Consider the following 17,223-nt stretch of genomic DNA (forward strand, 5'->3'; position numbering starts at 1 on the left):
TATACCCCCACACCTCTTGACTTTGGAGCTCACTAAAGCCCTGGAATTCATACATTGGAAGTACCCCTCACCCCTGCAGTCTCTTCCACTGGTTTGATGGCTCCTTCCAGAACCCTTTAAGGGAGACACCCAGACCAGCTATTTGTTTTTTAATCTCCAGACCTGAATTTTACTATTAGGCTTCTATGCACAGGCCACCCTCATTCCTCTCCTCATTCTTTCAGTTTCCTTTTATATATTGTGTTCTTGAGAAGAGGGATTGTTTTTCTTTAGGTCCACATTTGTATTCTCAGTTTTAGTACAATGCCTGGCACTTAGTAAGTTCTTAATAAATACATATTAGCTAACTACTGGATGGTTGCCTCTAGTTGAAAGGTTGTGACTTCCTCATGGTCATTTGGTTAAAAGTAGTTCTGTCTCCAGCACTTGCACTATGCCATGCAGTCTCTTAGAGTTAGGGGCAATATATGGTTCAATATGGTCAATTTGATGCTCAACTTATTAAAATATTAACGTTATTAACCTAAATGAATTTCATGCTGAGACAATGAAGCAAGCAATTTGACTTTATTGAGTAATAATGATAATAATGACAATATTAATTAAAACATAGGGTGCATTTACATAGGATTTGCTTGACCCCGAATGGCAAATAATAAGGCTGAGAGAAATTATGAGATGGTAAACCTCCCAATGCCGGGGGACAAGGTGAAGCCCAGACAGGTTGTACATTTCCCTCAGTGGACAGAGTAATAGAATCAAGATTTGAAATAGATTCAAGCTTGGAAAATCAGGAACAACTTTTTGAAGGAGGTGGTACTTGGACTGAACCTTCAAGGGAGCTAAGGGTTCCCTTCTTTCAAGAGGCAAAGATGAGGAGAGAGCTCATTCTAGGTAAAGGAGTACTCTTGTGTAAAGGCATGAAAGTGAGAGATCAGATGCCATGTACAAAGTGTTGGTAGAGTTAAAGGTTTAGGATACCTTCACAAGTTGGAAATTTTTTGAGTTCAGGACTGGTAGCCATTATCTGAAGACCATCTTAGCTACATTCAAGGAGGGTCATCACCAGAATGTTGGCCAAGTGATGAATATTTTGGCTACAGCAACTCATGAAGACTATATCCTAACATGCAATGGGGTTATGATAAAGAGAGAGAGTATTCACCTTAATAAAATCAGAGCAGTATTAAAATATATGCCATAAGTTATATCCCTAATTAGATAATAAACTCCACAGAGAGCATGGAATTTTTCTAATACTTCTTCCTATATCCTCCTTAGGTTAAACACTAGGTTTGACATATGTTTGATCATTAGTTAATTAGCTGATTGTCAGAAAAATTAGAAAGCTTTCTAAAAATTTGCTTAACATCACCCTTCCCATGATTCATGGCTAATAAAATAACCTTCTAGATAGAATTATTTGCCTTTTCCCCAAAATTCTGCAACTAATTGGAAAAGTTCTGGGGAGCCCTGAAGCCTCAAAAATAATTATTTCAAGAACGCTTTGGATTACTATATATACTTGATATTTACTTATCTATTACGTTTCATATCCGACCCCCACATGCCCACAGATTATAAGCTCCTAAAGAGTATAATGCAGAGTCAAGAACAAGGCTGTGGTTGACCTTCAGTCTGTCAGTAGCATCTGACTCTTTGTGACCCTGTGGACGACACTATTCATGGGGTTTTCTTGGCAAAGATATTGAAGTGGTTTACCATTTCCTTCTCCAGTCTAGTAATGGTAGGTACTCAATAAATGCCTGTTAAATTAAAATTTCAATAGGAACCAATGGTGCTACAAATTAGAGTGCTATGTATTCTCCATTTAATTTTTATGGTGTATATATGTGGAAGCCTCTACCTTGAAGGGCTTGCCTAAGGAGTATAGTTTTTTTTTTAATCTTCAATATAAAGGATACTGTTTTTATACTCATTTGCTTAAAACTCCAGTTGTTTTAACCCTGCATATATGCTTTGCCTTGAAACATTATATAATTATGAATTATTATTACTCTTCCCATAGCCCTCTTTTCGCATTCTCTAAGTTTTCCCCAAGACTTCCAATTTGAAGAAAAGCCCAGATCAGCCATCCTTCACTTTCCAGACTTTGCCACCATGTTCCTATATAGGTAACTTCTCTCACCAATCCCACCCCTTAATCTCTCATTTATTTATTTTCTTCCTCCATTACAAAATAAGGTCATTTAGGGCCATGGCTGTCTTTTTGCTTATAGTTGTCTCACCAACGCTTAGCACAGTTCTTGGCACATAGTAATATATTTTTTAAAACATGTTTGTTAATTTGACTTCCCTATTTTAATTCTTATATATTTTTACAAAATTTCTTGATTGCATCTGGCCCCAATGCCCAGGCATAACCATTTAGAATAGGCGGGTGACAAGTGTTCTCCTTTGATTTCTAATCCTAGCTTTTACTGGGGTGAGAACAAAACCCAAAAGAGGGTTTGCACCCAAACTCTTATTTGTGTACCTCCTTCTCCATTTTAAATTTCACATTCACAGTTCCTGGACTTTGGCTCTCTTTTTTAAATTTAGATATTTAATAGTATCCAAAGAGCTAAGTCATAATTTTGCTTTTCTATACTGTGTCATCATTTAACATAGGAATTGGTCCAACCTGAATGTTCACAAGACCAGAAATTAAGATCTGAAAGGAACCTTAGCAGTTTTCTAGTCAAACAGTATCATCCTTGCCGATGTGCAATGTTCAAGGAAGTCAGTAACCGAGCTGAGATTCAAATCAAGATCCTCTCACTCAAAAGCCAACTTTCCATCCACTGCATAATCCAACCTCCCTTAAAACTTTTAAAATAAAGTTCATATTGAGTGATTCTAACCCACCAGCCTCAGGATTGTGAGCCTTACACATTCTCATTGGACTCCTCCTCCTAGATTCCCAAGATTCAAGCCTTTAGGGTTCTGCAAAATGAATTAGTACCCTGATTTATCAATTTTGTAAATTTTTTTATTAGAACAAGGGACACTTTTTTTATTATCGTAGATAATGATCAACCACTTTAGAATGTTAGATTTTCATTTCCTTATTTTGGTGACTTGGTTCTCGACTAGACATAAAAAAGTTGGAGGGGAGGAAATTAAGGAAACCAAATTCCTTCCTGATATGCATAGACACCTTACACAACGTGAGAGAATGGTACAGCCAAAATGAACCTTGGAACACTGAACACTAGAGCTGGAAAGATGTTTAAAACATAGAATGTTAAAGTCAGGAGGGAACTTAGAACATAGAATGTTGGAGATAGATGGAACCTTGAGGTTCATGTAGTGCAACCTCTCACTTTCACAGAAAAGGGAACTGAAACTCAAAAAGGTGGTGATTTGCCTAAGGTCACACAGCAAGCAAATGGTTTTGAAGAAATACAAACACTATAATTGATGGGAAAGAAAAGTACCACCCAAACTAGACAACTATGATAGATAATGGAAGGCCAAAAAAATGTTACATGAACTTTATAGATCACGGGGACACTGTATTCCAAACCCCTGAGATATAGAAGGGATAACAGTACTGTTAGGTATTACAGCAGTTAGAAGAGGCTGCACCTCCTGATGTGGTTCTTAAGACGTACTATGGGACTGGACATGATCTGTATGGCCTCTTTTATCTATTATCTATTTGAGTATGATTCTACAGAAGAATGGTATACAATGTCACAAGGAAGATGTACCCCCTGCAGAATCCCTTCTCAAACTTAATTCATGAGTGCCTTAGCTGTTTTAATCCCTTTCCTCTGATGGTCAAAATCCTTGGGCTCTTCTCCAACAATTCCTCATCTTGGTTTGCAATTGGGTCTTAATCAAAAATGTTGCTTTGCCACTTCCTCTCTGGAGTGAAATATATGATGTATATGAATATTAACATGTTAACTTATAATGATCAAAATAGCAGGATAATGTTTGGAGACTTTATTGTGCATTTGACTATTCCCATGTTGAGTGTTGAAAATATCAAGGATTTCTTGCAAAGACAGCATACAGCCAAATGGCACATATGCATTTTTAAAATAATTTGTGATCTACTGGGGTTTTTCATTCAAAACACATTCTTTTTAAAATAATATATATACAGTGACTTTACTTTTTTCAAAAAATCCACTGAAAGAAATAGTTGCAGTAAATAGTTTTCACAATAAATAATCTGCTTTTCTAAAATGTACAAAATCTGCTATGAAATCAGAACCTTACCATTTATTTGTGATAAAGATATTTACTTTTACAACTACAATAACTTACATAATATTCATATAGAATATAACATTTTAGCCAAGACCTACCCTCCTTTGCTCAATACATTAACTGTCTCCACAATAACTACTTTAGCACCAACTCCAAAGTCAGTACTGTGTATAGTAGGGGTTCAATCTTCTCCTCCACCAAACATCTTCTCATAGAGAAAAAGTTACATTTTAAGATGCTTGTAGAGAAAGAAGCTTACAGTAAGGTCCGGGGGGAACAGAACAGACAAAGCCACAAGTTACAATTCCAAGTTGCTTTCTTTTTCAATTATATAGTTAAATATGAATTTACATAATTTACAAAGAAGGGGTAGGATAGGGTGAGGAAGTTTATTTTGAAATCATCCCCAGAAAATTCTTTAAAAAAATATTGAACTTCAACATTGTGGGTCAACACCCCTCCCCCCTCCATAGTCAGTTTTAAAAGAACAACTCAAGCTGGGAATTTAATCTTCCAATGAGCCACCTTTGCCTTAGAAAGGATGAAAATGGAAAGACCAGTTAAATATGAATAAGCTACATGGAGCTTAGCATAGTTGAAAGACTGTATGTGTTAATTTGCTTGTCTTAATGTCCCCCAAAATGCAATTTCACCTTTGAGACACATTCTTTTGATGAGTAACACTGTTCCCAGATTTCTTTACATTAAGTACTACGCGCTTCAGAATCATAACCGCCAGGGTAGATCTGATTTGTGTCTAACGTGGGTAACTTACTAAATAGCTAATTTCATAGAATGTTAGCCTGCTATATTTTCAGATACAAGTTATCAGCTGTGATTTTTCTGCATAGCTATTTGGCATTTATGATAGTAAGGGCATTTGTTTATACTTGTAAATAGTTTGCTATCTACTTGCTTAGATATGAGTCAATGTATAGATGTGAGTGTCTAACTTGCCATATTTCTCCAAATGCAACTTCCCTCCTGAAACCAGAGTTGTTGAATGCCGTGACCTCCAGAGCACATCTGGGAGTATTTTATCCATTAGAGAAACTTGTCTAGTTTTATTTTGCTACTCTTTGGATTGGGGCATGTTATTTTGATGAGGAAACTCATTTTCTGAGTGAAACTCATTCCTTTGGCTGAGAAAGATGGAAATTCAAATCCATGGTGTGCCAGTGGTCAGAGCAGCTGGAGAACAAGGTGTCACCAAATGCAAAATTCTTCAGCAGCTTTCCCTTCTTTTTGGAATGGCACAAATGCAGGGACACCATATGGTGAAATCTGATGGCTGCCTGAAGCATTCGTTTGTTTCTCTTATTGCAGTTACAGTCTTCTTGTTTCTTTTCCCCCTTACCTTCAACGAATCTTAGAGACACAAGAACACAAAAAGAATAGCATAATTTTTTAAAAAATATATTGAATGATTCAATTTAATAAGCAATTATTTTGTATATGTAAGGCGCAAGTCCTGTTACAGAAATCTTTCTTGATCCCTATTAACAACTCTGCCTTCCCTCTTCTAATTATTCTATTTGTTCTGTATATGTCTTATTTGGACATATTATTTGCAGGTTGTGTCCTTCATTAGATTGTGAACTCTTGGAGAACAAGCTGTATTTTATTTTCCTTCATATTCTCAATGCTTGGCACAGTGCCTGGCACATAGTAGGTGCTTAATAAATGTTTATTGACTCAGTGACTGACCCTATATGTGTGTGTTTGATCTTCCCCTTTTTCTAATCCTGTTGTACATATTGCTTCCTCTCTGAGATTCACACTCACTCAAAAGGTCAACCTACTCACTCAAAAGGTGTCCACATGAGCAAAAACAAGTGGATAAAGAACGCATATTTTCCAAATGATTAAATTCATCTGGATAGGCAGACTATTGAGTTAGTCCACTAGGATAAATTTCTTGGACAGGCATCTTCTGATGGATGACAAGCTGGGCCAAAAATCGTTATAGGAAAATGAGAATGGGCTGGATTCTTCTTAGGAAATGTCATAGTGCTTTCAATTATCCTAAGTTGTTCCTTGATTAAAAAAAAAAAAACTATCTTTTACACCAAAATTCTCCTAACAATGCTACTACACATCATGGATCATAATGATCACAGCGACATCAAAATTGCAAGAGATACAAAGGTCAAGAGAAAGATATGCTGAGTATAAATAATCTACAGCATATCACCAAAGAGGACTTACATAAAAGAAGAGCCCAAAAAGGAACAATTAAGGTCATATATGGCCAATCACATGGTAAGAGTAAGAGATGAATGATGTAAGATCTTGAAGGCTACGCTGGCGTTCACGCTCTATTCAAAGATGGTATGTCAGGTAGATCCTCTAAGGATAATTTATGTGAATACATTCATTCAATTAGTTAATAGGCATTTGCTAAGTACTTATCATGCGTTGGGACTACAAAGGGCTAGGTATACAAGAGAAAAGGAGTTTTTAAAAAAAAGGACCTGCCCTCAAGGAACTCAACATTCTAATTGGAGAGAAAACATGTAAATAACCAGTATATTTGCAATATATAAAAGTAGATAGCAATCTCAGGGAGAAAGGCAGCTGAGAAGAACAGAATAAGCTACCTGCGTAAGACTGGATCTGAGCTAAGTGTTGAAACGAGTCAAGGAAACTAAGGGACAGAGGAGAGGACACAAAACATTACAGGCATGAGAGATAGCCCATTCAAAGGCAGAGAGATGGGAGATGGAGTATCAAGTGTGAGTGTATTGGGGAGGGGGGAATGTAAGAAGGAACAAGGTTGTAAAGAGCTTTAAATCCCAAAGAAAGGATTTTATATTTGATCCTGAAAGTAATTGGGAGCCATGGAAATTTATTGAGTAGGAGAGTGACATGGGCAGACCTAGGCTTTAGGTAAATCACTTTGGCAGCTAAATGGAAGATGAATTGGAGTGGGGAGAGACCTGAAGCAGGAACACCAATTAAAGACTATTGCAGTAATCCATGTGAGAAGTCAGATGAATACTCAAACTAGGGTCATAACTATATGAACCAAAACAGCATAGAATGTGAAGGTGTAGCTGAATTGCAGTGTTTTCTATAGGAACCACAGAGATGAAATCATAGATCCTCTGGAATACAGAAATTCTCTATACACACACACACACATACATACACACATGCACATACACACGTATATACACATATACATTGTATATCTATACGAACAGTTAACTCAGTTTTAGTCAATTCAACAAACATTTAGGTAACAACAAAGGGGTGGTTAAGTGGCACAGTGAACAGAGTGTCAGACCCAGAGTCTGGAAGACTCGTATTCCTAAATTCAAACCTGGCCTCGGATACTTAACTAGCTGTGTGACACCGGGCTAGTCCCTTAACCCTGTTTGTCTCAGTTCCCTCAGCTGTAAATAGAGCTGGAAAAGGGAATGGTAAACCACTCCAGTGAATTTGCAAAGAAAATCCAAATGGGGACACAAAGAGTAGGGCATGACTGAAATGACTGAACAATAACAATGTTCAAAGCATTGTTCTTTGTACATTGAATATGTAGATTAAACAGAATATAGTGCCTCCCCTCAGGGAACTTACAGTTGAATCAAGAAGTTAAGAACAAACATTAGGATCCAAATTACAAAATTATTCATACATCGAAGAGATCCAGAGTGATTTGAAAGATTCAAAAAGGTGGGGATCACATAACTAAAGGGAGAGGAGGCAGTACATGGGTAATGTCTTGAGGAAAGGGAAGGATTTCAACAAGTAGAAATGGGGGAAAGGGGGAGAGATAATAAGTAGCGGGATCAGAATTTGAGCTATCTCAGAACTATCTGAGCTGTGGAGGATCACATGTGCAAAACGAAGGTTTCTGGACAGGACAAGATGAGATTGGGGAATAGTGAGCATTCTGATTTGGCTAGAATAAAGGGAAGAAATAACAGAAAGCTGGATACTTCATCTCCTGTCTCCATGCCTTGGCACAGGCTTCATGCCTTCATTTTTCCATTCCTGGAATGTATGCCCTCCTCACTTCCACTTTGTGGAGCTTCTAGTTTCCTTCAAGACTTGGCTGAAGCACCACTTTCTACATAGTCTTTTTTTTTTTTTTTTATTCTCCCTCCAACTAACATCTTCCCTTCCAAAATCTGTGGGGATATGTATTTAAATGTTGTCTCCCCCATTAGAAAGCAACCTCCAGGTGGGCAAGGGCTATTTTATCTATGTATTCTAGGTTTGTCCCAGGGCCTAGCACATAGTAAGTGCTTACTAAGCACCTATTCCTTAATTGACTAGAACTGCATCCTGGTAGACCTGGGGGCCAGATTAGACAATGCAGATAGCTGCTGAGCATACAACATAAAGGGGAATGCAAAGATACTTTTTTTATGTTACTTTTTTTTAATATAAATTCACATATTTTATTGCCAGAAAATTCTATTTTCCATGCCATGTAAGTATTTGTTTTGTGATAAAGCAAGTCACAAATTCTACCAAAGGCTCAAAATCTCCAGTAGAAAACACATAAGAGATACAGTTTTCAAAGCTGGGCAGGGAGAAGAGAAACAAACACCTTTTAGCAAGTGTACATTCGAGATTTTCTCCGTGAAGTCAGCACCAGCTTTCCCAGCTTCTACATTTACACTTATCTAGTCAATTAATCCCTTTATTTCATTTAAGTAACTCATCTGACTCATACGAAGTTCCATACGATGAATGAATGAGTATGAAAGGAATGAACAGATGGTGATCAAAGTTATGGAAGACTACAAAGAACTTTGAAACAAATGATTCTCAGATGAGTTGGTCTCCTGAAACTGTCTTGTTTGTGAGGCAATGTGATATAATGAGAACACTAGACTGAGTCAAAGGGAGGAGATTCAAATTCTGGCCCTGCTACTTATTGTCTGTATGGCCTTAAGTCATTCACTTTACTTCCTTGAGCCTTAGTTTCCTCCAATGTCAAATGAAGCCATAATCACAAAGGAAACTTTCACCTGTAAACATATGATCTCATGACAAGGAAAATCAAAATTATTTATATTGATTCCAAGAATTCAACTGATAAAAAGAAGTCACTTCTACTCTTTCTTAGGTTTGTTAACTCTGTCTGGGATCAGACTACATCCATTGACTAGAGAGATGCTCAAGAACCCCATTCAAGTGTTCCTAGTAACTATGAAATAAACTGTATGCCTAGTAATTCAACTCACCTCTGTTCATAAAGCATTAGTGCTGTCAGGGCCACTTTTCAGGAGGCTGTTCCATGTCTATGTCTTGATGTTTTTCTACTGTCCTTGAATTACTATAAAGAGAAGGCTGGTTTCAATAATCAACCCAAATTGTAGCACTCTATATTCATCTTCCAGAAAATGCTTAAGATTTTTAGGTATGCAATAATAACTCTCTACTTTCATGCATGAAGTTCCCATCAGTACATCTAGAGTGCAAACATACTCAGATCCCTTTCTATTATTTGGACTCTTAGCAAAGGAGGATTCCAATATTACTCTAGTATGTTTCTATATGCTGATCATTAGGTCATCTGGGAGAAAAGGAGAAGATATAGAGTCAACATTGAATTTCCAGTCGTACAAAATCTGAAGCTGGTTTCCACAGGTAGTTTACTTTCATTAATATTCAGTAATAGAAAAAAACCCTGGTTTTGAAGTCAGATGACCTACATTCTAATCCAGTGCTTAACACAGGATCTGGGATATAGTAAGTGTTTAATAAATTCTAGTTGAGTGACTGACGAATCTCTGCTCTGTTACTAATTGCAATTGTGAGCAAGAATCAACCTCTCTGGACCTCATCATAAACCTTGAAGCTCTTCATAAAGATTAGCTATTACTCTCAGTAAAACAAAAGAACTGGACTAGATTATCTCTGGGTCACCCACCAGTTCTGATATTCTGTGTTCCCAACTTCATATTTACTAACAGAAACAATTCTAAGTAATTACTTGCTCAGTTGACAATTCATGTTCTAGTTAATTTTATATTTTAGGCATCAAGAAAGTTCTTATAATTGCACTTTCAAAGTGGTGTGTCTGTTGGGACACAACAATGCCAGTTTTCCTTTGGACTTTTTTTTTTAGAAGTCCATTCAAGATTGAGAACAAGACCAGTAGAACTTGGGGAACAATTGATAATCTTCTCAGCCTTCAGCCAGATACCTGGTCCACTAAGTTTCCATGGTATGTTAACAACTCTAAGGGTGGAAAAGATCAGTGCATACCAAAGATATTGTTGTTGACATGTGACTGGAAAAAGAGGTGGACTAGTCATGTAATGGAATGGCAGATAACTAATGTACAATGGATAACCCAAGTCTGAGACATTAAAAGAACCAGAGGAAGGCCATGAGTAAGATGGGTTGATTCTCTATGAAGGACAAATGAATGAATAAATGAAAAAGCAATTATTAAGCACTTACTAAGGACAATGCACTGGCTAAGCACCACAAATACAAATAATAAAGAAAGGCAATACTCATTCTTAAGGTGCTAACATTTTAATAGGCAAAGAGAAATACAGATGGTTTCAGTTGTAAGTCCAGTGGAAAGACCTCATGGTATATAAGATGTAGCAGCCAAGAAGATGATAATAAACCTTCTTTAATGTCATTTCCACTGATAAAATCCTATCCTTTTCTGATGCTGAATTATGTGTGAATTTAGGGGAAAATATGGACAAAATCACACAAGAAGGCCCAGTAGCTTGCCATCCAGACTGATGGAAGAAGCATCTACACTGATGAAGTCACAGACCCATTAGAGGACCATATTAACTATTTTTTATTTATGTTCTATAACAAGCAGCTAGGTGGTATGGTAGATAGAGTGACAGACCCGGAGTCAGGAAGACCCAAGTTCAAATACAACCTCGGGTACTTACTAGCTATGTGACCCTAGGCAAGTTGCTTATCTTCAGTTTGCCTTAGTTTCCTCATATGTAAAAGGTGGAGAGAAATAGCATGTACCTCGCAAGCTTCTGGTGAGGATTGAATGAGATGTGTAAAGTGCTTGGCACATAGTAGGTGCAATATAAATATCAGCTTTCATTATTATCGTGTCATTTAATGTCTTACTAAAGTATGCTTCTACCAATCACTTTTCATTGAAATGATTAAAACTTCCTAGAGAGCCATTTACCTTCTGTTGTCCTCAGTTCTGGTGCAAAAATGAATGCAGGCATCATCATCTTGTTTTGTGCAAATACATCGGTTCTGTGGTCCTTTAAATGATGGCGAACTTCTGCGTACAGGATCCACGGATCTCTTGCCCCGGGAGCTGCCTCTGTAATTGGAGAGCCCATATGGTACAGTCCGCCTGTAAAGAGTTGGGAGAACATGTGTCTTCATATCACTTTATTATTAATGTCTCAACATAGATGAGTGCTACATCAAGAAGAAGAAAAAAGAAAAGACAAGAAATATAGCCTGGTGTATATCTAAATGGGGACTGACAACTATCACAAGAGAACTGCTGCCAGAATTTACCCAACAACAAACAAGTGCCAGGGATGAGCTTATTCATCGTTACCAGGAAAACTCACATCACACGATGGCATTTTCTGATAACAAAGAGCTCTACATTCGTTGTCTCATTTGAACCTTACGAAGAAGGTGATATAAAGATTATTACTCCCAATTCTTGGGATTTTGCTTTTTTAGATAGGGAAACAAAGACTCAAAAAAGTAAAATGGCATACCTGAGGCCAAACTGCTAGTGGAAGGTAGCCTTGAACCCCTATTTCCTGCCTCCAAGTCCAGTGTTCTTTACAGAGTAGTACATCAGAGAATCAGGGAGCTGGTTTTGGATCTTAGCTCTGCTACTAAAAATCTGTGTGACTTTGGGCCGTTCTACTTGCTGTCTCTGAGTTTCAATTTCTGTTTCTGTAAAGTTAGGGGGCTTAGAAATGAACTAGTTCTAATCTGAGCCATCTATGAGTCTATGCTGTGTCTCTCCCCTCCATCAGAATATAAATTCCTCGAGAGCAGTGTCTGTCATTTTTGCTTGTTATCCCCAGCACCTAACAAAGCACTTTGCACACAGTAAGTGTCTGATAAACATTGGTTGAACTCAACTGTACGTACAACCAAATGTCTAGCAAGTGTAGACATAATTATGTCTCACAAGGATTGGAGTTCCATGAAGAGGGGGAAGCATCTCTCCTTAGGATGTGCTTAGAAAGTGTTATGGAGGAAATTGGATGCAAGGGGCCCTTTTTGCAAAGCTTGACCCAGAACTGGGATAATCTCTACTCTGAGAAATTCTAACTGAACACTACCAGGTGTGGGCTTGGGCATTCAATATGCTTATCTTCTATATTCTTTGCTTAATGGCATGGCTTCCTGTGCCTGGGACCAAGGAGGAGGTAAGTGCTTCAGCATGCAAAAGGTCTCAACATTCTCACACCATCTGCACCAGAAAACTTTTCTGTTTACATTTCTAATTATTTCAAGCCAGAGTTAAGACAACTATGAGAAAACCTAGACGTGATTCCACTAAGCCTTCCTTCCTTTCCCACCTCCACACCCAACATCTCAAGTCAATTTTCTCTGCACACTTCTATTGCTTCCTTCTGTAAGTTTTGCCTGGGGCTTTTCCCTTCTCTCCCCCTGGAAAGTGGAAGAGTAATTACCAGTAATTGGAGCTAGCTGTCCAGAGGTTAATATTCCTTAGCTAGTTCACAGGGAGGGAGGGAGGAGCAGCCCAAAACGTATCATAAGGACACTTCAATTGACAGACCTGCTAATCCCAGAAAGGTTACATGCCCCCCAAACACCTGTGACATGGTCAAACTAGAAAGGTAAAATTCTTTACAAATTCCAGAAGCTGGCAGACATCTGTGGTTTTTGCCATATGGGGGCCTTTTTTCCCCCTCTAAGGGATTTACCTTTCGTGGGTTATCATTCAGACTAAAAGGGATCAAGCAAACCCAACTGCAGTCATTCAAAAAAAATGGCCTTCAGGCCAACCTGTCTCACACTAGAGTTACTCATCAGACCTTCCTTTATCTTTATTTTTGATGTTATTGCCTGGTGGGGGATGGTGCATTACTCAACAAGAAAACTGGTCTTTAAAAAAAGGTTTGTCACCCAAAACCCTGACCTACTTACTGATCCAGCTGATGATACATGTTGGTACATAGATGCTGGTGTTATGAAATGCAACAAGACAGTTAATAACAGTTGCTAGTTATTATAGTCTATGCCCAAGCCACAAAAGATTTACACAAGAGGAAAGATTGCCAAATTATTCAGTGGAAAAATGTTTAAATCATATGCTGCTTAATTGAAGTTAGCTTCGAAAGGCTGTGACTTGATTTCATGACCTATTGCTAATAATTTGGAGGGCTGTTCAGGCAGAAATGGCTCTTCCAAAAATATTTTGGCTTTTCTTTACCAGGGATTTCCAGACACTCCAGAATATCTCAGATTGCCCCAAGGAGTTTCATGAAATTCTCCAAATGTTCTCAAAGTGATAGGAGAAAGGGGACAGGGATTAGACCTATGATTTCATTACTATAAGAAACTCCCAGAAGAGGGAATTTCTTTTACCAAGGCAGGTTGGTACCTTCTCTACAACTTACAGAGTCTTAAAAACTTGCTTAGTGCACTGAGACATTGTGTCTTGCCCAGAGCCACACAACCAATATGTGTCAAAGGCATGACTTAAATGCCTGGTCTTCCTGGCATTTAGATTGGCTCAATACCTGTATTCAACACAAGATACTAACTCTTAAAACAAAATGAAGTCCGATGAGATGGAGCACACACCTGTGATTCCTACTACCAGGGAGACTGAGGATGGTGCATTGTTTGAATTTGAAACTTCTGAGCTATAGTAGAATTAAAACTGATGTCCACACTAAGGCTGGTTCCAATATAGTGAGCCCCCAAGGGAACAGAGGTCCACCAGACTGTCTAAGAAGAAACCACCCCTGCCAAGTTGGAAAAATAGATCAGGTTAAAGCTCCCTTCTGCTGGCCTCAATCCATGAGTAGTCACCAAACTTCTAGCTTGGGCAAGAGAGGAAAACCAAGTGTCAAAAAGAAAAGTAAAGATTAAACTGAATTCATAGAATCATAGAACCTCAGAGTTGGGAAGGACCTCAGAGTTCACTTTGTCCAGACTTCTCTAGGTAGCAATCACCTATGTCATATTCCTCCATTTTCAATGTATAATAATAGCTCACTTTTATATTATACTTCAATGATTACAAAGTATTTTTTCTCATAACTTTGTGAGGTAGGCCATGTAAGTTTTAATACTCCTGGTTTACAGATGAGAAAACTGAAGTACAAAGAGATGGCATGATTTCCCAGGGAGGTGAGGCAAAAGCCCCAGGAAAGGCTTTATAGAAGGGAATCAGAGTTAGTGGTTGAAATAGACCTCCAAACCAAGACTTCTAACTCCAGTTCTGCTACTCTTTCTATTCTACTACACTGGGTATATGCGTGTGAGTGTATATCTATGCATGTGAATGTTGTTTGAGAGACAGAGGATCACCTTTGGTATCAAAAAGATCTGAGTTCAAGTCATGGAATTGAGGCACCTTTATATTCTTTTTTCCCTTTCTTCTCACTCTGCTGGTTGTGAACTAGGGCTTCACTCAATGAACTTCTGACCCAGGCAGCCTGCAGATGTTTAGCATCTTGAGATCATACAATGGAGACTGAAAGCAGAACATGGGTACTGTTTGGCCATGGGTCTTTGCTAAAAAACTCTACTTTTCCCTATGAAAAGGCTAAGGAGGGCAGAGAAGGGTAGAACAATGAAGACATTGTGGTGAACCAGGGTTTGGCTAAACATATATTTTTCCAGTAATAGGGTCATATTAAATCTCTAAGTGTTGACATTAAACCTAGGCCCCTCCATTTCCAGGTGAAAATCTCACAAAGAGAATAACAATGAACCCATTTTTCAATCAGCAGAGAGGCCTACAATTTTGAAAACACTAGTCTAGAGCTGATCAACTTGAATAAAAACTTTTCATATGCTTCAAAGGAAATAACAAGAAATATGCTAGTGATTAATATAGACAAGTTTAGCATTTTCTCATTCACATGAATGAACTATATTCAAATGAGTGGCCGGATATAAATCATACTGGAAAAAAATAATGATGTGATGAAAATAACAATGGATTTAAAATCAGAGGACTTATATTTGAATCCCAGTTTGCCTTGGAAAAGTTATTTCTCTCTCGGTCTCTTGGCTTCTCTCTTGGACTCAGTTTCTCATCTATGAAAGAAAGGAGTTAGACTAAATATTCTCTAACATCCCTTCTAGTTCTAAAGTCTATATTCCTTTTATTCCTGATAGCTTCAAAAAATGAAGCATACCCTATTCCTGTGACCTTTCCCATTTAATCACTCAACACATATCTAATATGAAGCACCTACTAGGTGCACATCACTATTCCAGGCTTAGCTGGGAACTAAGGAAAGAGAAGAAAAAACTTTGGCCTAAAGAGCAGTCAAGTCTACAAGCACAAGGGACTGCCATATCTTCAGTTCTGTCTGTGGCTTCTACAGTACTTGCACAGAGCTGAGAATATAACAGGTAGTCAATAAATACATATTGGCTGACTGCTAACTTGGAATATTTAACCAAGAAATGGTTTCCTGTGAATTCAAATGCCTCTTAGGTCTACATGAGCTTCTTTTGGATTCCACTGTAACATTACTGTATGGAAACAATGACCAAGGGGAGGATATTCCTGGAAATTCCAATCCTATCATTCTTAATCCATTGCAATATTTTTAGAAAATAATTGGCATTTTGAAGGTGTAAGAATTATACCAGTTGTGTATATTATCATTATTAACTAGCATTTATATTCCACTTTAAGGTCTGCAAAGCACTTTATGAATGATATTTCATTGTAAAAACACCTCTGTGAAGTAGATGCTATTATCCCCATTTTACAGACGAGGAAAACGAGGCTGAGAGAGGTTATATGATTTGCCCAAGGTCACACAGACAGGAAGTGGCTGAGACAGGATCTGATTTCCGCACTTTCTAATTCCAAATCTAGCACTCCATTCACTCAGCAACTGAATAATGAAAGATTGAGAAAACAGATCAGACACACAGCCTGACATATAAATGTCCCTGCTCATTTTCCAAAAGTTACCTTTACTAATTGAACAGTCACAACAACCGAAGCCAATACTATTTCCCCTTACCAGGGTCCAACCACCACCTAGTGGTCAAATAGGTAACTACAAGCATATACCAGCCATTTAAAGTAGCTGGGCATGACAGTCCTCCACTGCAAGGCAAGGACCTAAAACATTTCCAAAGGACTCATGATACACAACGCCATCCACATCCAGAGAAAGAACTATAGAGTCGGAACGCAGAATGAAGCAGACTATTTTCTCTTTTGTTATGTTTGATTTTGTTTCATTTTACTTAGGCTTTCTCCTGTTGGTTTTAATTCTTCTATGCAACATGAATAAAGTGAAAACGTGTTTAATAAGAATGTATGTGTAGAACTCATATAAGATTAGATGCTGTCTTGGGGAGAGTCAGGGGAGGGAGTGGGAGAAAATTAAAAATTCATGGAAGTGATTGTTGAAAACTGAAAACAAATAAATAAATTTGAAAAAAATAAAGTAGCTGGGCATGCCCATTTTTTACAACATTGGATTAAATAGAACTAGAGGTGCAAGGTACCTCAAAAGGCATCTGAACCAACCCCCTAATTTTACACAAGAGATAACAGATTTATAGATTTACTAGACAGCTAAACGATCTTTACGAGATATTGATCAACCCACTGATGATGGACCCTTCTGACCTTAGCAAGGGTGGTCTTTGGAGGACAGAAACATGTTCAGGTACTAGACATGGAAACCCTTAAAATGTGTGGATCTGGTAGAGCTGACATTCTCCTGGTGCAGCCCTTGAACCCAATGTCACCTTGATGCCACAAGGAAGCATCTGGGCAAGATATTAGTGAAGGTGAAAGATATTTAATAATCGACAATG

The 17,223-nt window shown here is 37.9% G+C and overlaps 1 protein-coding gene across 2 annotated transcripts in view; it reads right to left on the reverse strand.

The window, feature by feature from the left end:
• Positions 1–550: 550 nt before the first annotated feature.
• The window catches only part of EDN3 (endothelin 3), a 41,706-nt gene continuing 25,033 nt past the window's right edge, over positions 551–17,223 (reverse strand). Inside the window, exons 3-5 of one of the 2 annotated variants that reach the window (XM_072633412.1) lie at positions 11,372–11,548; positions 9,429–9,520; positions 5,484–5,592 (exon numbers count right to left, since the gene is read on the reverse strand). In XM_072633412.1, coding sequence (XP_072489513.1) covers positions 9,454–9,520; positions 11,372–11,548 — 244 coding nt within the window. In that variant the 3' untranslated portion in view covers positions 5,484–5,592; positions 9,429–9,453. Of the gene's footprint in view, positions 5,593–9,428; positions 9,521–11,371; positions 11,549–17,223 lie in introns of both variants that reach the window. The other variant, XM_072633411.1, reaches the window with a different exon arrangement.

This window comes from Notamacropus eugenii, chromosome 1, assembly GCF_028372415.1.
Source record: "Notamacropus eugenii isolate mMacEug1 chromosome 1, mMacEug1.pri_v2, whole genome shotgun sequence".
Classification (NCBI taxonomy): Eukaryota; Metazoa; Chordata; class Mammalia; order Diprotodontia; family Macropodidae; genus Notamacropus; species Notamacropus eugenii.